At 37.8% G+C, this 23,644-nt stretch overlaps 2 protein-coding genes across 2 annotated transcripts in view; one reads left to right on the forward strand and one right to left on the reverse strand.

The window, feature by feature from the left end:
- Positions 1-1,013: 1,013 nt before the first annotated feature.
- LOC136242646 (small cysteine and glycine repeat-containing protein 3-like) lies at positions 1,014-2,113 on the forward strand. Its single transcript, XM_066034090.1, has 3 exons — positions 1,014-1,280; positions 1,569-1,745; positions 1,813-2,113. The coding sequence occupies exons 1-3, from the start codon at positions 1,079-1,081 to the stop codon at positions 1,971-1,973; spliced, it is 540 nt and encodes a 179-aa protein (XP_065890162.1). The 5' UTR covers positions 1,014-1,078; the 3' UTR covers positions 1,974-2,113.
- A 1,137-nt stretch (positions 2,114-3,250) lies between these two features.
- LOC136243635 (leishmanolysin-like peptidase) overlaps positions 3,251-23,644 on the reverse strand; it is a 31,136-nt gene continuing 10,742 nt past the window's right edge. Inside the window, exons 3-20 of the mRNA XM_066035178.1 lie at positions 22,482-22,512; positions 22,314-22,396; positions 21,570-21,687; positions 20,622-20,809; positions 20,298-20,397; positions 19,631-19,731; positions 19,458-19,572; positions 19,299-19,406; positions 18,815-18,891; positions 18,557-18,667; positions 16,745-16,883; positions 15,672-15,770; positions 13,652-13,721; positions 10,885-11,015; positions 10,704-10,778; positions 10,076-10,153; positions 3,794-3,821; positions 3,251-3,488 (exon numbers count right to left, since the gene is read on the reverse strand). Of these exons, the coding sequence (XP_065891250.1) occupies positions 3,316-3,488; positions 3,794-3,821; positions 10,076-10,153; positions 10,704-10,778; positions 10,885-11,015; positions 13,652-13,721; positions 15,672-15,770; positions 16,745-16,883; positions 18,557-18,667; positions 18,815-18,891; positions 19,299-19,406; positions 19,458-19,572; positions 19,631-19,731; positions 20,298-20,397; positions 20,622-20,809; positions 21,570-21,687; positions 22,314-22,396; positions 22,482-22,512 (1,825 nt within the window). The 3' untranslated portion in view covers positions 3,251-3,315. The remainder of the gene's footprint in view (positions 3,489-3,793; positions 3,822-10,075; positions 10,154-10,703; positions 10,779-10,884; positions 11,016-13,651; positions 13,722-15,671; positions 15,771-16,744; positions 16,884-18,556; positions 18,668-18,814; positions 18,892-19,298; positions 19,407-19,457; positions 19,573-19,630; positions 19,732-20,297; positions 20,398-20,621; positions 20,810-21,569; positions 21,688-22,313; positions 22,397-22,481; positions 22,513-23,644) is intronic.

Below are 23,644 nucleotides of genomic sequence, written 5' to 3' on the forward strand. Positions count from 1 at the left end.
TTTTCACCTCCAGTAATACTGGTAATGTAGTCCACTGAGTGATCTCACTGTACACATCCAAGAGCAAAAAGCAACTGATAAGCCACATCAGTTTTGTTGGGTTAGTAGCCGCTACCAGCTGTTGGCTGGCTCTTAAACAAGTATTGTTCTCCATGGACACAGGAATACGCATTTCCGCTGTTCTTTAGCCCTTTCCACAACCCTTACGCTTGGTATTGTCTACATAGCGGTATTGTCTACATAGCAGTAAAGTCCTGGAGCCAGTCTCTGATGTAAACTATGGTCAGACTTCTTGACTAGCAAAGTGCCAACTTTCACACTGACATTGATTGCCAATATTTGTAACTCGCTACCATCCGTACGTGGTTCCACCATTGTAGACGGATTACCTGATGAGTAGTGCTGCACGAGTGAAGGAGCCTCAAGTCATGTTGCATCCCACAATTAAATTCACTGAGTTATAGTGCATAGCTCATGTGATTGATAAATTATAAAATCGACTATTCCTACTGTTTAATTTGTTGTTTGGGACTACTTGGTTGGGACTACTTGGCCCTTCTCATAGCCTGTAAAAATCTATTTCGTAAGTGTCACGTAATTGTCGGTTCAATAGCGCACGCGTTATTGCACCGACTTTCGGTTCAGTAACCATTGCCTAGACTTAATGACTTGACAGTGATTTGACTTAGTGACTGATAAGGTGTAATGGTGTAATGATTATTTCTCTTCACGTGATACACTGGTACACGACACTAACAGAGTATACTGTTTATGTTACAATAGTATGCGGAAACATTATAGCACACGTCCCTAATGATAGTATGTAACGTGTAGTGACATCCAATGACGTAGTCTACAAGTACAACCACGACACTAAAAGAGTATACTGATAATATTACAAAAGTATGCGGGAATATTGCAGTACACGACCCTACTGATAGTATTGGTAGTAACGTGTAGCTTTAAAGAGCCGTGTAGTGACGTGTGTGTTTTCTTTACTATAAAAGTTGTGAAGAGTTCAGCGAGTCTCATAAGGAGTTTAAAAGCGTTCAATTGATCAAGACTTCCGAGAAGAAAGATGGCTGATTCTACTAGCAAGTTTTCCTGCTTAAATTGTCAGTGTGGAGATTGCTGCCAGTGCAGTGAAGTGGACCAGTGCAAAGGCATGAATGGATGCTGTGTATGTGTTTGTGCTGGTTGTGATGGATCTTCCTGTAAGTGCGAGAAGGACTCATGTTTCTGTACTAAAGGATGCTGCACAGTGAAGTGTACTTGTAATGGTAGGTTGGTGTATATTGTGACATGCTAGTAGTTATGTGTAAGGTAAATGCGGGTATTTCCGGACAGCGCACAATTCCGGACACTTCGTGTATAGCACCCAAGAATGAATCAACTAGAACACACTTTTCGATTTTTATAATCCCTATAAGAATAGCTATTCACAGCAGAAATTTCAAGGCAATCCGTTGTTTCGTTCCTCGGCTAGCTTGATAAAGGTACCAAAGTGTCCGGAATTGTACGCTGTCCGGAAATACCCGCATTTACCTTACTACCTATGAAATGAACAGGTAATTGTACATGTGGTCCATCCTGTACTTGTGGAGATGAATGTAAAGGCTCTACTACTACTATTGGATGTTGTCCTTGTACTTGTCAAGGATCATGTGATGGGTCCACTTGTAAATGTGAGAAGGACAAGTGTTTCTGTGATAAGGACTGTTGTGCCAAGAAATGTGCTTGCAATGGTATGTATACAATCAAGCTCAATCCTTAGAATAGTAGCTATATGTTATGTTATCTATTTTTCAACAGCTAACTGTGTGTGTGGCTCATCCTGTACTTGTGTTGATGAATGTGGTTCTGCTGATGGATGCTGTCCTTGTACCTGTCAAGGATCATGTGATGGGTCTACTTGTAAGTGTGAGAAGGACAAGTGTTTCTGTGACAAGGACTGTTGTACAGTGAAGACATAGACTCATATATTCCTTCTTGAATCTCGCTGATAAGTTTATTTTACTTGTTAGCTACATACTTATTACTGCTGAACTTTAATTACTGAATCATGTACAATTCATGCCACTGTAACCGCTAATTATAATTAATGTTTCTCAGACATTGAACTAACGATAGTATAATCTAGTGAGACCAAGTTTGTGGTGAACAAAATTCTAGCAAATTAACCACCTGGGTATGCATGTGCACATGAATAATGTGATGGATATAATTGTATGTGTCAGAATGACCAGGGCTGTAGCCAGACTTTTATCTTTAGATGAAAAAGCAGACCTTTTTAGTGTCGAAGTTTACATCAGGGTGCGTAACATGCTGAAGCTAGCGAGCATCATCCCAGGAAAATTTTTGAAAACATACCACTGAAAAAAAGGCTGAATTTAGTGCCTTTCCAATTACTAATATAACACAAAATTTAAGGTTGGACTTTTGATACTACTTTTCTACTAAATTTGTGGACCTTTTTTCAACAGGGAGTCAGCAAGGACTGCTATACAACTTCTTATACAACTACAGCTAACATGTGCACCAAGTCTAATGCAGCATGGAATGCTATAAGACAGGCTGTCATAATTATATAATATTAATAAAACTTCAGATCTACTCATCCCATATATGCATATTTCTCATTTTATTGTTGAACGGCTATTAAAATTTAGCAAACTGGTTAACTTAAACAGACCACCATAATAAGTTTGTGTGACTCTAACCAAGAGTACATAATAATAATAGAGTAGGGAGGAGAGTATCTAGCTTCAGTGGATTCACCAAACTCACTGTATTGTGCTCAGACCTTGCACAGGTATTGAATCTTGATTTATTACTAGAAGTTTTAGGGATTGAAGTAGGAGGGTTTGAGCGTAGTGTGTTTGTATGGATTATACTGAGAGTTAGACACTCTCCTCCCTCTTCTATTATTATGTACTCTTGCTCTAACACATGACATTTTTACAAGACCTTGTGAAAGCAGGGTAATTCTTATGTTGCTAATGACATTGGTGTTCAAAAATGTCCTAGATTAATTTGAGCCCAGTAGTCCACTAAACAAAATATAGATGGAATAAATACAGGCAGTATTTTGTATATGAATTATGCTGTGCACGCATTCATTACTATCAACTGTGTGGTAATATTGGACTACAAACACAATTTTATATACATATATGTATGCACTAGCTAGGGAATGTATAGTTAGCTACACACACAGTATATAGAGTACACAATCATAAATATAGTCATATATAGTAAAATATAATATCCAAAGTTGCTTATAGTACACATTGCATAATAATGCTGTGCTGTATGCTAAATAGTTAATCCAAGGAAAAGAATAGCCACAAAAATGGCCGACAGTAGACTTGCATGAAGTCCATGAGCCCCACCATCTCCATCTCCATCTCCATTACCATTGTTATTGTTGTTGTCGGTGTTGGTATTACTGCCTGTATCAGTCATTCGGCCATAGCAACTTGCTGGTTCTAAAAGTTAAATGGCAAGTGTATATAAATTATTTACTGTATAGCAATGCAATGCATTTTATTATCATTCATACCACTGTACATCAAAAATCTTATACAGAACAATTCCCACTTTTTTGAGTGGCCCAAAATTTCTGGGCACCATTAGTATAACTATGAACAGAACATCTTTTGAGTATTTACACCTCATGTGTTAATAAAAAAAAACTGACTGCAGGCACTTATAAACAAATCACCATGCCACAAGCAATTCCAAACACAGGTTACTATCACTTATACAACACACAAACACTGAGAGATATTACCTTGTGTTGGGCAGGCACTCAGATTATCCTTTGAAAAAACAAAAAAAAACAAAAATGGATTACACTGCTATTAGACTGCTAAAGTACAATATACTTCACACTGTTCAAGAACCTATAGGAGTACACATTGGTATAATCAAACAGTACAGTAGTACCGTTTAAGTAGGGACTCCCCCCCCAAAAAAATGATGCGCGCCACCTAAAATGCCCTTTAACAATCATCCTAAAAACATCTTATGTGACAAAATTCACCTTTATGGAATAATATTAGATCAAATATAAAAACAAGAAAACACTCATAGGCAACTGGATATAGAATTAAAAAATCACTGAAACTTGAATTTTCATCTGACTGTGCCTGACCATGGTTGCAAGGCTGGAGGCCAAACAAAGCAGTGCATGGCCACCATTTTATGCCACAATAACAAACTCACCAGTGTGATTGCGTCTCCTCTACGCCTTGTCTTTCCTTTTATCTTTGATCAGGCTGTCTTTCTTCACGCAATGAAACTATAATTATTGAAGTGGTAATTTTCCTATCAACACTTTCCTTGAGCAACATATTTAGGCACCGCAAACTTATTTAAGTGCTTATGCTTGGTAACTTCACGATAGGTTCAAGAAATGCGATTTTGGTTGATTAATAACGATCGAGCACCAAGACCACGCTTCTTAACAATCTATCACGATGAGACACACCCCGTTATTATTGGCCTAGCTGTATTCATAATGCTTGCACAATGAAAATATGAAATAGTGACACATCCCTGGCAGGGTTGACTCGTGATATTCTAATACAGCAGTCACCCTAATAGAACAGTCACACGTGTATAGCTGTATGCTATAACAAAAACTGAACAAACTAGTATATATATATATATATTAAATTATTAATTTAAAAGTGAAGTAGGGATCCAAGCAATAAAAAGTAAGAGATGAATGATGGTATTACAGCATAGCTTGGTGGGAAATCCCTACTTTGGCATTGAACAAAATAATTGTTATAGCATGCCAATGTGGCCACCGAGCTATGCTGTAATGCTATCATTCATCTCTTGTTTTACTACATTTTATTGCTTGGATCCCTACTTCACTTTTAAATTAATAATTTTTAATATACTAGTAAAGCATAAGGTTGCTATACTGAGTAGTTTTTCCAGTAAGTGATTGTTATAGTTGTTTTCTGCAACATGATTAAACATTGATTCAAATCACCACCATTACAACTACAAAGCTACACATCAAGACACACGATAGTGTGTCGTGCGGCCCAAGAAGCCGGCGCGCCACACCGTGAGTATATTAACAGGAAGAAAGAAAACGCAATTTTCACACCTATGTAGCTCTGTGATCCCTTATCCGATTGGAACCAAATTTGCTGGAGACGTGCCGCCCAGTTAGGGTAGTCTACATACCAAATTTGAAGAAAATCGCTCCAGCCATTTCCGAGCTACGAGCGAACAAAATTTCGTTTTAATTTCTTCGTTTTTTTCTTCTTCTTCTTCTTCATCTTCTTCATTTCGCACACTTCGCAAAATTCGCCATAAAACACGAATGCGTGCTCGGATTTGGCTGAAATTTGGCACACTTAAAGGGCTCATTAAGGCGGATCTCCGTACCAACTTTGGTAGGAATCCGATGAACATTCACGGAGTTATGACCGATTATTTGCGTAAAATAAGGTCGAAGGTCTGTCACGCCTACAGGGTAAACGCCTTGGAGGAATCAGTTGAAAATTGATATGTAGATGGAGCAACCATCATAGGAGTGCCTTTTTGTGGTTTGAAACGAATCGGGATAAAGACCACAGAGATATGACACGAAACCCAACCTGTGTCAAAATTACGCGATCGATTTTTATGAATAAAAAAACTATTAGTTTTCGTGTCTACCAGGCAAACCGCTTAGAGCAACGAGCTGAAAATCAGTATGTAGCTGGAATAATCATCATAGAAAGTCCTTGCAGTAGTACAGAAGAATCAGATTACAAATCACTGAGTTATGATTCGAAAGGCAACTAGGTGCAGCAAATGCGAGATCGAGATACTCTAATAGAACAGTCACCCTAATAAAGCATTCAGCTGCATTTATAATTTACTCAGTTATATTACATTGTAAGTTATTCTGTAGGGAATTCAGCTACAAACAAGTCACCCTGTAGTCAGATCAGCTAGAAGAAGGTACCTAATAGAGAGTTCAGCTACAAATAAGCCATCATGTAGAGAGTTCAGCTCAAATAAATCACCCTGTAGAGAATTCAGCTACAAACAAATTGCCCTGTAGAGAGATCAGCTAGAAGAAGTTACCTTGTAGAAAGTTCAGTTACAAAGAAACAATCATGCAAAGAGTTTAGCTACAAACAAATCACCCAGTAAAAAGTTCCGCTATGAACAGATCACACTGTAGAGAGTTCAGTTAGAAACAAGTCATCCTGTAGAGAGATCAGCTAGAAGAAGTCACCTTGTAGAGAGTTCAGTTACAAAGAAACAATCATGCAAAGAGTTTAGCTGCAAACAAATCACCCAGTAGAAAGTTCCGCTATTAACAGATCACACTGTAGAGAGTTCAGTTAGAAACAAGTCATCCTGTAGATAGATCAGCTAGAAGAAGTCACTTTGTAGAGAGTTCAGCTACAAAGAAACCACCATGTAAAAGAGTTCAGCTGCAAACAAATCACCTGTAGAGAATTCAACTACAAACAAATCACCTTGTAGAAAGATCAGCTAGAAGAAGTTCCCTTGTAGAGAGTTCAGCTACAAACAAATCACCCTGTAGAAAGTTCAGCTACAAACAAGTCACCCTGTAGAGAGATCAGCTAGAAACAAGTCATCCTGTAGAGAGTTCAGCTAGGAGAAGTTACGTTGTACAGAGTTCAGCTACAAAGAAACTACCATGTAGAGAGTTCAGCTGCAAATAAATCGCCCTGTAGAGAATTCAGCTACAAACAAATCACCCTGTAGAAAGATCAGCTAGAAGAAGTTACCTTGTAGAGAGCTCAGCTACAAACAAATCACCCTGTAGAGAGTTCAGCTACAAAGAAACTACCATATAGAGAGTTCAGTTGCAAACAAATCGCCCTGTAAAGAATTCAGCTACAAACAAATCACCCTGTAGAAAAGTAGATCAGCTAGAAGAAGTTACCTTGTAGAGAGTTCAGCTACAAACAAATTACCCTGTAGAGAGTTCAGCTACAAACAAGTCACCATGTAGAGAGTTCAGCTAGAAGAAGTTACATTGTAGAGAGTTCAGCTACAAAGAAACTACCATGTAGAGAGTTCAGCTGCAAACAAATCGCCCTGTAGAGAATTCAGCTACAAACAAATTACCCTGTAAAAAGATCAGCTAGAAGAAGTTACCTTGTAGAGAGTTCAGCTACAAACAAATCACGCTGTAGAGAGTTCAGCTAGAAACAAGCCACCCGTAGAGAGTTCAGCTAGAATAAATTACACTGTAGAGAGTTCGGCTACAAAGAAACTACCATGTAGAGAGTTCAGCTGCAAACAATCGCCTGTAGAGAATTCAGCTACAAACAAATCACCCTGTAGAAAGATCAGCTAGAAGAAGTTACCTTGTAGAGAGTTCAGCTACAAACAAATCACCCTGTAGAGAGTTCAGCTACAAACAAGTCACCCTGTAGAGAGATCAGCTGGAAACAAATCATCCTGTAGAGAGTTCAGCTAAAAGAAGTTACATTGTAGAGAGTTCAGCTACAAAGAAACTACCATGTAGAGAGTTCAGCTGCAAGCAAATCGCCCTGTAAAGAATTCAGCTACAAACAAATCACCCTGTAGAAAGTTCAGCTTCAAACAAGTCACCCTGTAGAGAGATCAGCTAGAAACAAGTCATCCTGTAGAGAGTTCAGCTAGAAGAAGTTACATTGTAGAGAATTCAGCTACAAAGAAACTACCATGTAGAGAGTTCAGCTGCAAACAAATCGCCCTGTAGAGAATTCAGCTACAAACAAATCACCCTGTAGAAAGTTCAGCTACAAACAAGTCACCCTGTAGAGAGATCAGCTAGAAACAAGTCATCCTGTAGAGAGTTCAGCTAGAAGAAGTTACATTGTACAGAGTTCAGCTACAAAGAAACTACCATGTATAGAGTTCAGCTGCAAATAAATCACCCTGTAGAGAATTCAGCTACAAACAAATCACCCTGTAGAAAGATCAGCTAGAAGACGTTACCTTGTAGAGAGTTCAGCTACAAACAAATCACCCTGTAGAGAGTTCAGCTACAAGGAAACTACCATATAGAGAGTTCAGCTGCAAACAAATCGCCCTGTAAAGAATTCAGCTAAAAACAAATTACCCTGTAGAAAGGTCAGCTAGAAGAAGTTACCTTGTAGAGAGTTCAGCTACAAACAAGTCACCCTGTAGAGAGATCAGCTAGAAACAAGGTATCCTGTAGAGAGTTCAGCTAGAAGAAGTTACATTGTAGAGAGTTCAGCTACAAAGAAACTACCATGTAGAGAATTCAGCTACAAACAAATCACCCTGTAGAAAGGTCAGCTAGAAGAAGTTACCTTGTAGAGAGTTCAGCTACAAACAAATCACCCTGTAGAGAGTTCAGCTACATACAAGTCACCCTGTAGAGAGATCAGCTAGAAACAAGCCACCCGTAGAGAGTTCAGCTAGAAGAAGTTACATTGTAGAGAGTTCAGCTACAAAGAAGCTACCATGTAGAGAGTTCAGCTGCAAACAAATCGCCCTGTAGAGAATTCAGCTACAAACAAATCACCCTGTAGAAAGGTCAGCTAGAAGAAGTTACCTTGTAGAGAGTTCAGCTGCAAACAAATCACCCTGTAGAGAGTTCAGCTACAAACAAGTCACCATGTAGAGAGTTCTGCTAGAAGAAGTTACATTGTAGAGAGTTCAGCTACAAAGAAACTACCATGTAGAGAGTTCAGCTGCAAACAAATCGCCCTGTAGAGAATTCAGCTACAAACAAATTACCCTGTAGAAAGATCAGATAGAAGAAGTTACCTTGTAGAGAGTTCAGCTACAAACAAATCACCCTGTAGAGAGCTCAGCTAGAAACAAGTCACCCTGTAGAGAGATCAACTAGAAACAAGCCACCCGTAGAGAGTTCAGCTAGAATAAGTTACACTGTAGAGAGTTAGGCTACAAAGAAACTACCATGTAGAGAGTTCAGCTGCAAACAAATTGCCCTGTAGAGAATTCAGCTACAAACAAATCACCCTGCATGTAGAAAGATCAGCTAGAAGAAGTTACCTTGTAGAGAGTTCAGCTACAAACAAATCACCCTGTAGAGAGTTCAGCTACAAACAAGTCACCTTGTAGAGAGATCAGCTAGAAACAAGTCATCCTGTAGAGAGTTCAGCTAGAAGAAGTTACATTGTAGAGAGTTCAGCTACAAAGAAACTACCATGTACAGAGTTTAGCTGCAAACAAATCGCCCTGTAGAGAATTCAGCTACAAACAAATCACCCTGTAGAAAGATCAGCTAGAAGAAGTTACCTTGTAGAGAGTTCAGCTACAAACAAATCACCTTGTAGAGAGTTCAGCTACAAACAAGTCACCCTGTAGAGAGATCAGCTAGAAACAAGCCACCTGTAGAGAGTTTAGCTAGAAGAAGTTACATTGTAGAGAGTTCAGCAGTTTAGCTGCAAACAAATCGCCCTGTAGAGAATTCAGCTACAAACAAATCACCCTGTAGAAAGATCAGCTAGAAGAAGTCACCTTGTAGAGAGTTCAGCTACAAACAAATCACCCTGTAGAGAGTTCAGCTACAAGCAAGTCATCCAGTAGAGGGATCAGCTAGAAGGATCACCTTGCAGAGAGGTCAGCTACAAAGAAATCACCCTGCTTCATCTTTTCTTCTTCCTGTAGTAAAGAAAAAAATGACTGGTTAAAAAGCCCTAAAGCCGGCCATAGGCCGGCTTTGGGATATACAAATACAAAAAGAAGTGAAATCTAATCCAAAACAGCCAAGCTGTAAAAAAAGAGTGCGGCCCTGAGAAAGGCTATGGTGAAAAAAGATGTGAAATCCAAGGTGGCGGCCAAGAAATGGCTGTGATTGTAGGTTAATGGTAAAAATTTTAACAACGACAATTCAAGTGAATTTTGTGCCAAGACCAAGCGGCACCAAATTCACCTGAATTGTCATTATTAAAATTTTTACCATTAACCTACCATCACAGCCATTTCTTGGCCGCCACCTTGGATTTCACATCTTTTTTCACCATAGCCTTTCTCAGGGCCGCACTCTTTTTTTACAGCTTGGCTGTTTTGGATTAGATACATTATACATTGTACAACTTACCCAACAAACTTCACTACAAGCAGGACAAATGATTGATCCTTGATATTGCAGGCCATTGTTGGTTACATCAATCATCAACTAAATAATTATATAGCAACACATTGTACAACCTATACAAGCACATCAGTTACATAGGCATAGGAAACACCTACCGATTGTAGGGGGAGACAGACAGCATTAAGGATAAGGTGCAAACTGAGCATGTGAACCAAGCTTAAAGTGAAGGGGTATGGGGGCATGCAAGGAAAATTTTCCAAAACTAATACTCTGAGATTGAATTTCAGACTATTTTTGGCAGTCAAACATGCTGGAATTATGCCATCAAATACAGCATTGTATACTACTCACACACACAACAATCCTGATAATACGAAAGTGAGGTGCTTATTATGATTGTTGTTCTAAAGTGCTACTGAGGAGTCAGATATGCAAGCACATAGTTTCATAAATGTTTAATGGATTGCTGGTTGATTCTTAATTGATTGATTGGAAAGATGAATTGTAAAGTAATCTGAAACGTTGGTGGTAAGAATATAGTTGAGGCAACTTGAAATGGCTAGCCAATTTATTGGGGAGAGGGGCATGGCCCCCACTTCCTATGTCTATGAGTTAGACCAAACACACATACCGTTTCTCCTTTGCAACTGCAATCAAATTCTATTCCTTGTATTTCAACTTTCAAACCAGATTGAGTACAAGAATACTGCAAATGGAAACAACCAAAAATAAAGTTTTCTCTTTGTGGGCATATGAACACATCTGCATGTATGTATGCTTGGTATGCGGCACAGCAGATACCAAGGACTTACCCTATAACAGCCACTTCCATAATCACCAGCAGTTAAAGTTCTAGTACCTGTTTTTAATGACCAAGGTCCTCCTTGTTGAAAGCACCTTGAACCAGTCCCATACAGCTCCCCACCAAAGTTAGATGCATCACCTAAACAGGTGAACAATGTGTAGATATGAATTATATTCAGAACAACAATGGTAGTCATTTTAATTTTAGCATATGAATAACATAAACCATATATCATGGTGGCTAACCAGCTGGCAAGAAAAAAAAGCACACTAGCCAAAAATTTACAAATTTGCATAATATGAAGAGACTTAAGGATCTCCCAGTAGTAGTAGTACGCACACACACGTACATACATACATAGATACATACATGTTAGAGTTAAAGCACCGCCGCGTGTGTATGGAAAATACAGTACGAGGGGATGTGTCGAGAGGCTAATACAGCACGGGGTGAATATTTTTCGTACACACAAGCAAGGCAGTGCTTTAAGTGTTATATTGTACTTCCTGGTCGTCTGACTCGAAGTGATTTTCTCTAGTACTCAAACCGCTGTGATTTTCAGTGATAAGGATATCAGTAGGTGTTTAACTAATCTATTTCTAGTCGTAGAACGAACTAATAGGATTAGTTTGGCTAGTTTTAGTGATTTACAATGTCATGCACGTGATCAATCACGCTGTCTTAGTGAAATCGTGTGTAAAAAGCTTCGTGATCAGACGATCAGTAAGTGTTTATACAATCTATTCCTAGCCGTAGAACAAACTCGTAGGATTAGTTTGGCTGGTTTTAGTGATTTACAGTGTGTTATTTATGCAACATTCCTTAAACAAATTCTCCGCATAACTGTACCGTATTTGCCCAAGTGTGCTGTATTTGCCCAATTAAGCACATAACTGTACTGTATTTGCCCAATTAGCTGCATAACTGTACTGTGTGACTCATACAGTACAGTTATGCAGTTGATTAGTACTATATGGAGAATATGATATGCGGCATCGCTTTGATCCTCCCACGCAAAGTACAATATACATACATACGTACATACATAGTAATACACACATACATACAGTATGTATGTATGTGTGTATCTATGTACGTACATTACATATGTACGTACATACTTACGTATGTATGTACTTACGTACGTACATTTTTATTTATTAAGGCTTAACAGCACAAGTGCGGAAGGTCTGTAGGACACATGCATGATATGTAAGTACATACATGCGTAAGTATATACGTACATATGTAATGTACGTACATACATACATACATAGATACACTAGCTATTTTAAAAATTAAAATTTTCAAAAGGAAGTAGGGTTTGATATAATATACATGCTACAAAAAGTAAGGAAACAAGCTCAAAAATGTTACAGCTGAAATGAGAAATGATCCAGCAGTAAAAAGTAAGGAAACAAGATTAGACGACTACTTGCTAAAATGAGACACACTTTAATCCCTACATTTGGCTAATTTGATGGTCTCATTTCAAGATGCTAGCCAAAAGTAGGCATTAAAGTGTGTCTCATTTTAGCAAGTAGTCGTCTAATCTTGTTTCCTTACTTTTTACTGCTGGATCATTTCTCATTTCAGCTGCAACATTTTTGAGCTTGTTCCTTACTTTTTGTAGCGTGAATATTATATCAACCCCTACTTCCTTTTGAAATTTTTAAATAGCTAGTTTGTTTACTTTTTTGTCTAGCTAGCCAGCTATATTATACTCTTTTTGTTTCCACATAGTATAAACATCACTTAAAGCAGCTATCTTTTACCTTCGTACGCAATAAGTGCCTCTAAAAATAATTATCGTCTTGTCTTTAAAAACTATTACAGCAACTGTTTAAGGCTTCAGCTGCATTTCTAATGGCCTAAATGTTGATGATTTTACAGTAAAACATCACTGGAGAGTCCAGTATTATGAGAGTGAAATCCTCACTTTTAGATCCGGAAGTGGGTCTGCCCCTCAAAGACATTATTAGTATTAGTATTAATTTCAGGAAAAAAAGGCACAGCCTGTGAATCCTGCTCAATTACATGCATACAAATCAATCATTATTAGCTAGCTACCTCACAAGAAAGCTAAACTGGTAATTAAGACTATATAAAACGACTACCCAGCGTTAACAAATGCTAGAGACAACTCCTTGGGTACTACACCCGCTCACCCTTATCTTACACACACGTATTCACACTTCGTTAAAATCACATGTTTAGGTTGTGGCATGTGCTGTAACTATTAAGCGCTGCAACTATTAATTATCCTTTGAGAAGAACAGAAAGAAGCGAATGAATGATGAAAGCAAACAGCATGGTACAGTGGACAGAACGTAATCGGAACAACAGATTTATGAATCCGCCGTCATTACTTTGACTGTCTGAAATTTCTGGAGCCGTACACCTAGTGCTACCAGGTCTTACAGCAGGCAGGCTGGCAGACAAAATGTAGGTGAATTCGAAATTTTTAAAACTCACTGTACATCGAAACATTCGACTTTTCGCTTCGTTTGCCCAAGGTATAGCATCATTATAACAGTACTAATGCATTCCAGGTGGTTTTTTCTGGTAAAATTTATTGCAAGGCTGTCTTTTAATATGCGAAAATCCATGAAACCATATTATTTCTTACCAACCCCTACTATACAGTACTATTGTACTATATGATACATACATGCATACATACATGCATAGATAGATAGATAGATAGATAGATAGATAGATAGATAGATAGATAGATACATGCATACGTACATACATACACACATAGTACATACTTATCTGATTGCTGGAATTTGAACATTCAGTTTCTCTCTGAGCAACTCCATTGGATGTAAAGGTTAATTGCTGCAGAAATCACCATTCATACAGTAGTGATGGGCGATATTGACATTTTGCCATACGATTATTGTCATGAACAAATATCACGATAATCATGATTATTGAAATATACTAAACACATCATGAATTGTCAATTAAATGGTAACATTACATTGACAATTTACACATATTTCTCTGGCTATCACAATTATTACACGAATATTGCCAATTTCGATTATTACTAATTTGATGAAAACTAGACGACATCGATTATTGCCAACAAAATAATCACGATTATCACGATAATTGAATAATTGCCCATCCCAATCATACAGTATGGTAGTACTGTATATTAGGGATCATAAGGTTTGGGCTTTTCTTGCCAAAAATATCACCCTAAAACCAGCTTCACTATGCCTTTATGGTACTTTGGTAAAGTATAACTAAGCCCAAAAGTGCCTTCAATACAACCTGAAACGCCTCCAGAATAGTTGCAAAGATTTATACTGCCTGACTGACTGACTAACTAATGCCTTCAGACAAGTGTTACTTGATAATAGTTAAGGATATGGGCTTGATTTTTTCACTGTTTGACATCGCTCAGCTCGACAGGTGCCCTTTGGCATACTGCAGTACATACAATGCATGCTTCATGGACTTATCTGTGTTCTCCTTTGTGTACTAATATCTTTGCTGACAGTGCAATGTGTCAATTTTGTTGTAGTGCTGCATGATGGCTTCCCAGGTTTTCTGTTGTGACTGGTATGATTGCAGAGGTCCTTCTAGATCTGCTAGCGTTCTTCATTTGTATTGTTGTGTAACATAGTTGCAAACGAATATATATAATGGCCACTTTGCTAATTCAGTAATTGATAGTTGGGGCACGAGTTCAGATGAAAACAATAAGCTTGGCGTCATTCCTTCCATGCTAATGTTGTATGCATGGGTTCACCAGTCATAAAATGTTTTTAAAAGATAAATATAAGGAATTTTAAGGTCAATTAGGGATCATAGAAAAAAGTAGTGAAATAAGGACGTCACCTACACCTAGTGGACATTCATTCATAATTCAGTAGTGAATTTAATGTCCACTAGTACATCTTCAGGTGTTTCACTTCTACGATCTTTAAAATTCCTTATTTTTCCTTATACTTGTACCAAGTGTCTAACTCCAGTATGGGCCATCAAAAATGACTGCCACAAGTCTTTCTGGATATTGTAGTAAATTCACGCTTATTATATAAGTGCTGATTGAGTGAATTAACACTTTAGGAGGTGGTGATTTACTCTTGCTTGTACATATAAACATTATAACTGCATCTGGGAAAACTGGTTTTATTGTCCATGACAGCAGATTTAATTTTTCACCATGAACACAAAGGTACATGAATAAACTATCAAATATCACAATCAAAATCCGCTAGACTTGAATGGTCTACTTTAGCTGGCTGCTTTTCCCAAGCACAGTGGTAAGCCATATGAGTGGTCTGTGGCTTTAATGGTACTCTGGGGATGGCTGTATGTGTCTGTATAGCTCCAAGGGTGTTAAATAAGGACCTATGCTATACATTTCCTTTCATTTTAGCCAGTTGTGAGACCTGGATAGTTCATAATTTGGCCTAATTCATCCCTCTTTTATTTTGTAAACAATCTCTTGCCCCCCTCCCACCACCCGTATTGGTACAGTCAATGTGTTAAAAATGGTTAGTTGTACAGTGGATGCTGGAAGGTAAGAAATCGGTATAAAATGTGATACATGTAGCTTTAACCATTGCCAAGCTACAACACACTAAATACTTAAAACCGAAATTTTAAGATAATTTTAAAAGGAAAAAAGACTGGTTTTCCCAGACTAGGTCACATTTTAGCTTTACAGCATAATAAAAAAATGTATTGAATATATAATGATGAAATCACTCAGCATAAAACTGCTAAATGCTAACAGCACACACTTTGGCAAGCAACAAACATGTATACCTGAACAAAAGGACAGAAATCTGCAATCTGTACATTGCCACCATAAGTTGATGGTGAACTAACACTGACATCACTTGGTAGGGTTTGAGTATCGAAATACTGCAAAGGAAAACCTTAAACATTACACATACGTACAATTACAGTATAAAAGATATTCTAAATGTACACATATCATTCAAGATGCACTATTTTAACAGTCATGCTACTAGAAAGTATGATTCTACTGTTGGAAGTTGACTATCTTAACCCGCAGGAATCTTGAGTAACCACCTTCTCCTTTGATTATTATATTGTTTGTTTCCTGTCCCTGTGTGCAGTAAAACAGAAGTTGGGGGAGGGTTGTTTGATTGCTATACCTGACTGTTTTACTATAGAGTCGGGTTGTTAAGCGCATGTGTCCATTAAGCACATATTATTTGTTAAGCGTATACACATTTCTTTTGATTAACTATGGCCTGGCTGATAATAAATAAGTGCACATGGCTGCTCAACACATGACAAAGCTACACATGAGAAGAAAAGATGTCTCCTTGAGCATTTACATCTACCTTGAGTTCTCCATTCACTGCGTGTATAGCAAATCAGCCTTCTGGATTATGATATTCTTGTTCATTACAAAGGATTTCACTCAGGAATGGCAGGAGTCAAATATCCTTATACACTGGCATGGTGACTGGCACAAATTACAAGGTAGTGATTCCGTGTTAAACAAACCATAATTATATTTATAACAGACAGTATGATTTTTACAAACAAAAGTTTTCTCCAAAAAATTTAAACGGACGTGCTTAACAACCTGACTATGGTTATTAGAGTATTTGACTGCTCTATTATCTTTATCTTGAAAGGTGCAATAAAGGTGCTTTACAAATTACATTGTCACATTAAAATTACAAGCTGCAGTGTTCATCTGAGGGCAGTGCTTATGACAACAACTAAAGGTTATCATTATACAGGGTGGATTCACCTACTGCAGAGTTAACAGTTATGTGTTATGAACCATTACACAGCCCTGAACAAAGTATGTACTTCAAGGCACACTATTAGCACATGTGTACAGGTTGTCTACATACTTGATACTCTGGTTGAAGGGCACCATTGAACTGCACCAAGTTACACACACCGACTGACAAATGATCAAAAGTACAATCAGTTACTGTTCTACTACCACTTCCACGTGGAATGTTACAAAATGGCTCAAGAGTCTCTCCACTATAGTAAGACAATATACAGCCACATAATGTGCAGTAGAAGTGTTTGTATGTCAACAACATCACATAATTCAAATGTGGTTGGTTGCACTATATTATTGTAGAATTTCAGTTTTATGAGTTGATATGCTGCAATTAAGACCGTATTTCTGTTAAATGCTTGCATGCAACTCTTTTGTGATGTCTGTTATATTACAATGTATTCGTGCCAAAACAGCCAAGCTGAAAAACTATGGTCAACAAGTTGATGTTTAGGTGTCCAATGCAGTTAACGGTATCCCTTGATAGCTAAATAGGAAACCAATCCACTATGTCCAAAATCTAGTTATATCATTATCATGCAATCAACTATTTTAACTTATTAGTTTAATAATACATTACAGGTACCCCATGAATATAACCACTTATTTTGTAATCTATTAATAGCTCAGTCTTTAATTATCATATGATGGCTGCTTTGACCATTTAATGGCTTTGCTCATGTGGGTGCGTACAGACAAACACAGGGTACACACACACACGCACGCACGCACACACACACACACGCGCATGCACCCACAGCCTGCCTGTGGCTGGTTGTGGTCATCTGCCTGGTTTAAAAATGCTGTGAAATCAAAGGTGGAGGCCAAAAAGGGCTATAATGATGTCCAATCAATATTTACATTAACAAATTATGAACTATCGACAATAATGTAAACAATGCTGTCTTGAATAATTATTTCTGCTGTGCCTGTAGGACAAAAAGAAGTGCACATTCCAAGCTGTAAAAAAGTGTACATGAAAGTTGGAAAATCAAAAGTGGTGGACAATTCAACTAGTACAACAGTTACTCTAATTTACAGCAGTTGTATAATCTTCCAAACTTGCTACAGAACTATTAAATAATAATAAACTTTTCGTATACTAAAGAATTGTTGTTCAGTAGTTATGGATGTGAGTGATAGGTGTAAAGAGTCTCTGCTAGGAACGTAAACTTTTATCTTATGTTTGTGTGCATCTATCACTATTTTGCAAGACTGTTCTGTTTGAGTATCTTGGTTGTTCATTTATCACACATGGTTTATAACACCGTTACCATTATTCCAAAAGGTACTGATGGTTAGTCCATCTACTTTCAACTTATTACACATGTGCCAAATTGCTATAAAGGACTACATGTTTGCATTACACATTTGTTATTCAATAGTAAAACTAGTTGAAGAAAATAAAAACAGCACTTAGGTCACACATATTCCGAGGCAATTTGAAATGGTTCCATTTGGAGAAGGGACTTACGTATGGTTTTTTCTTCCTGTTAGTGATGTGTGGAGTGCTGGTTTTCCTAGCTACACAGCGTATCACTGTGAGTCTTGATAGTTGTATTTACTATTTAAAAAATGAAGCCAAAACAGGACTGACAGGAGTGGGACTCAAACCCATGTCACCAAAGTGTCTGGTGCCTTAAACCAACCCCTTAGACCACTTAGCCATCCTATCTCCACATCAAGTGCAGGGTAATACTTAGTATATATGTACATACATATCCAGACAAATTATAATAATAATGAAAAACATCGAGAACTCATTTAATCACTAGCATGTCATTTTACTAAAACTTAGCGCTTGTATGCAGCTCTATCACAATACAAATACATGGTAGGATGGCTTGCTACATACAATGGCACACACGCATACTTTGCAATCTGATCCAGCAACCATGAGCGACAACTGTTGAATACAAAATCACAGCCAAGATTTCTTCCCCATGCTAATGTACCCGCCATACTGTAGTTAGCTCTGTACCACCTACATGTGGGCATAACACAACAAACATAACAGAAAGATTTTCAACCAGATGATGTGCATTGTGTAATATATGTAACATACAGTATTATATAGTAGTGTATCAGTAGGTTGATACATGCCAATGGTACTGAAGGGAAACTTACTTACCCACTATCTTCCAATAATGCTAAAGTGACTCGTGAGAACACAGGGTTATTTGTAAATATTCCAGTCATGGCCTCATTCTGTTGTAAAAACAAAGAAAGAATTAATCTAGTGGTTGCACATCTACATACATGTGTGTGTGTGTGTGTGTATGCATTTTGGTCAATTATATACATGAAGTAAAATTTTGTCATAGTTACTGTAAATGCTTCTAATTTTTTTGAGCATTCAAAATTGCATGAATGTGTTAGCAATGTATTGGGATGCCTAACTGGAAACCCACAATCCTAGATCTGAGAAAAGTCACAGCAGCATTTGCTTGAGATGTAGCCAGGCTCCTTGATCTGCACAACTGATTACTGATTAGAGATTAGTTAACAATGAGAAAAAGCTCTAGCTTGGAAATTAGGAAAAATGCCAAATGGTTGACAAATTGTTGTCTCGCTAAACATTTCTGTTAATACAGTTCCTTGCATATTTTCTATACCTCAAACAGCCTCTTCTCCCAGTGGCTAACAGCAGTGGCATCACCACCTTGATTCTCCAACTCAGCACCTTCTAGTGTATCACAATTAAAGTGGTCCCTAGCCTCTCTCTGTACATCAAATAGCATAACAGATCAGATCAGCTCAAGTAAAAGGCTCACTTGTACAGCTGGTGTAACCATCACGTTAACTTGATAAGATATGGGAGGGCCACTAGCCACAGACCAGTCATTTCTAGTTACAACCGCCACTGTACTGCTGTCTGGTTGATAAGTCCTATCAGAAATACACAGTGTGCATAATCACTAATCTAATGGCGTGGTTATCCACTTACCCATTGACAGATACTAATGGTAGTCCAGTTGTACTGTTTCTACGTGTCCTTGGCATCATATCCTCGTCATGGAAAAATGGATACAGTGAACTAGAGAATCCCTAATGATGAAAGATGCCGTACATTGATGTTCGTATTCAAATGTGTAAGCTATGCAAGCTTTAATACAGATGCCAATTTGTGCTACAAACACAGCTATACACACACTGTGGACATATTTATATGTATGTTATCATGTTTAACACTTCACCGATATTCTACACTCATATATACATAAATATATACAATAATATCCTGGCTAATGTACAGATGCATAGTATACTGACAATGGTTCTCCTTGACATGACAACAACAACACGGTGCAAGGTACTCACTATGTGCAAGTACGTATTACTATGGTAGTGATAAATAATGTACCATAATAATATAGCCTTACTAACACACAACATAGACACAAATTCCTCCATAAAGTGAAACTTGTCTAATCTTGTCACCAGTGTGTTGCTGCACGTGACATTACTAAAGAGGTACAGGGTTGGTATACGCAAATATAACCAGTATGTATATGACTTGCTAAGCTGGCGAGGTTATTTTATTTTATAAAACAGTTTGTTTACACAGGTTTCACTGTACCAAATATCAATACGAGTACTACAGACAAACTCACCATAGCATGTAATAATTCATGTTTCACTGTAGCAATGACAAGTTCCAGGTCACTACTCTGGATGGCATCAGGACACAAGTTAACAGAACCAGCTATTGGCCTGGAAAAATCAACAATTTAATAAAAATTAAATGCACTAGGACCAAAATCCATAATACTACAACAAAAGTTCCACTGTAGTATGATATGCTGTGTCCTACTGTAGGAATGGCATGAAGGACATTCATGCCTACCTCATAGGCACATTCAGGCATGTAGTGGTAAAACAATAAATAATTAAATGATCTGCAAGAATGATGAACAAAACAGAGTACATCACAAGACCTGTCAAGGGCAGCCTCTTGCTGGCAGTGACCAGCAAATGCAATCAGTGTCCCACCAGTAGCTGTGGCTTGTGAACACTTTCCAGCACTGTTGGCAGATACATAGAGTACAAAGTCAGCATTGCTCACTCCAGCTCCATCAGTGCCCATTGAGTCGCATTCACTGATTGTTGGACTTTCACAGCAACGCTGTAAACAGGAGGATATAGTAATATAAACCATAGAAGTATTCTGTATTCATGTGGATGATTACTGTGCTTACACATGTACACATAGGTATATGATATGTGCGTATGTGCGTGTAGTGTGTGTGTGTGTGCGTGTGTGTGTGTGTGTGTGTGTGTGTGTGTGTGTGTGTGCGTGTGTACATTGCAAAGTCTGCCTCACCTATTTGAAATTTCTAGTTATGCCCCTGAATGGATAGCTCTATTCTCTACATTAGACCTTTGGCACTAGCCATTTTCCAGATGCCAATACAACAGCCAATATGACTTCATATGCTTGTATGACCGCAAAATACATAAGTGATTCCCTTATGGGGGTGTATAACAAAACAATGCGAGGTCATGTGAGAGCCATATTACTACAATACTTAGTGAGAACCTGTTCTATACTAGCAGAGATGTAGTTCCTTGACACTATTGTCAGCTGTTTCTTTTCTGTACTTTGTATCATGATTTGAACAATGCTGGAGATAGCATTAATGAAATCTGGAATACAATAGCTTTCATTGTGATATTTGCTTTTGGGAGTGTCAAGTTTAGTACATTTCTATTCATTAAATTATACGTAAGGAAGATTATACTTGTTTAGATTTACGAGTTATTTGTCTTTTATAGGTACGCATATGTATGCACCAGTACAACTAGACAGAAAAGAGCAAAGGTGTATGGATAGCAGTTTTTGTATATACCCAACACATTGTGTATATACAGGGAATAGCAGTTACCTGTAAATGAGATTCAGGGACAACAGAAGTTCCACACATGGTTTGGGCAGCACATCCTTGACTACAGTGTCGGTATGAAGAGTTGGGAACTATGTACTGTAGTCCATCCACACATGATCTACACAATCAATGACACAATATTATATAGGATAGAGTGTATGTAAAATAACAACAACATGTGGTAGCGTGTCATGTGACCAATGCAATTTTTCTACAAGAATCAAAATTAAGGTCTTTCATGACGATACTAAATTCGAGGTACAAAATTATGGCATAAAAATTGGTCCAGCTATCTCTGAGACATTGTCCATGTCCTCAAGGTTTTCTTAGTTTTATAAATACCTTTCTTTATCTCCCACACATGGCACATATACACATGCATGAGTTTTGTAGTTCTATCAGTGAATACATACTTAGTGTTCAGCAAACAGTTACACACTAGTGTTGTTTTAGTTACAACTAAATCCTATTTTAGTAAGCATAAGTTACTTTTAGTGTACTATACTAAACTAAAACTAAACGCTTTAATCTGAATTTTAGTAAAACTAAAGTAAAACTTGATTTCCTTCATTTACTAAACTTAAACTAAACTAAATTACATTTTACACTGGTATTGTTTTAGTTTTTACTAAAACTAAACCCTATCATGTTTAGTAGCAATAAATTACTTTTTGTATACTATACTAAACCAAAACTAAAATGAAAACCTGTACTAAAACAACACTACTACACACATTTATGTACCTGCCCAGGAGAATAGGAACTTCAGTACGTCTCACTTGTAAAGTCATCGATAAAAATTCAATGACTTTTGGAACCACATTGAGCTGGTTAAATAACAACACACATAAGTACAAAGTATGCATGCAATTACAGATAACAACAGTTATAATATACATAGCTGGTCTGCACCTTAATAAGGTCTCGGAAAGATGCTTCCAAGCTGTAGAAAAATAGATAAACATGACATAATATTGCAAAGTTTGTGTTATCTTATCACATATATGTAATACATCAGACATGTGATGTTTTGCAGGGCCGGAGGAGGGAAAATTGAGTTGGTCAGGTCATTGACTATAATGTTGAAATTGCTACTATATACATGCCAGTGAGAGAGGAGCTGTTGCACAGTGTGCGAAGCACGGGAATTCTATAGGGGTCTGCATGGGGGCATGCCCCCACAGGAAAGTTTTGAAAATTAGACACTCGGATATGCAATTTTAGTGATATTTCACTGCTAGCTAGCTATATAAATATGCTCAAGCCAATCTGTTGTTCTTCAGACTTTCTATACTATGTATAATTGTAGACCTGACATACAGGGGACACAGCATAAAACTTGCTGCATGGTTCATTTAGTTATAGCTAGCAATTAGAAGTTCAAGGGGGGTCTGGGGGTGCAACCCCCAGGAGCTGCAGGATTTTTACAATTTAAAGGCTTGAAAATGCCTTAAAATTTAAAATTGATGCTAAATTTTAAAGTAAAACTAGCCTAGCAACTTGCAACTTTCCCCCAAATTTCACAGGGTACCCATGCAGCATGACCCCCTTTAGCTAGGATATAATTACTATACAGTGAGTTCACACAGCTACAATAAAAAGCTACACAGCTACAAAAATACAGTATACTACTATACTGGTTTGTATGAAGTGAATGGATCATCACGTAAATATGCTGGTGGACAGTCACGAGACCAATCAGTATTTGAAAATGGTGCGATGTGGGTGAGACTGAGAGTTTGCTCAGTATCTCGACAGGACGAGTGGGTAGTTGAAGAGGAGTGATTTCTACTCAACATCTCATCCAGATGGCCACCATGTAATGTATGGGTGTACAGCTTCTTGCCGCGGAATGAGTCATCTGGTTTGTCACTGCCCCCCGGCCAACCCTTCGCCCAGTAAAAGAAGCCAAGAGAGACAAGCTAAGGAATGTTAATGATTATTTTATGAAGATTGAATTGTGATATAAGTGTGCTGGTTTAGAATCAAAGAAGGCACCTGCCTTACACGTGATAAATGCCAACTTTCAGCACACGTGATACTGTACCTAGAACCCACAATCATTTCTGTACGAA

Source organism: Dysidea avara, chromosome 13 (genome assembly GCF_963678975.1).
Source record: "Dysidea avara chromosome 13, odDysAvar1.4, whole genome shotgun sequence".
Lineage (NCBI taxonomy): Eukaryota > Metazoa > Porifera > Demospongiae > Dictyoceratida > Dysideidae > Dysidea > Dysidea avara.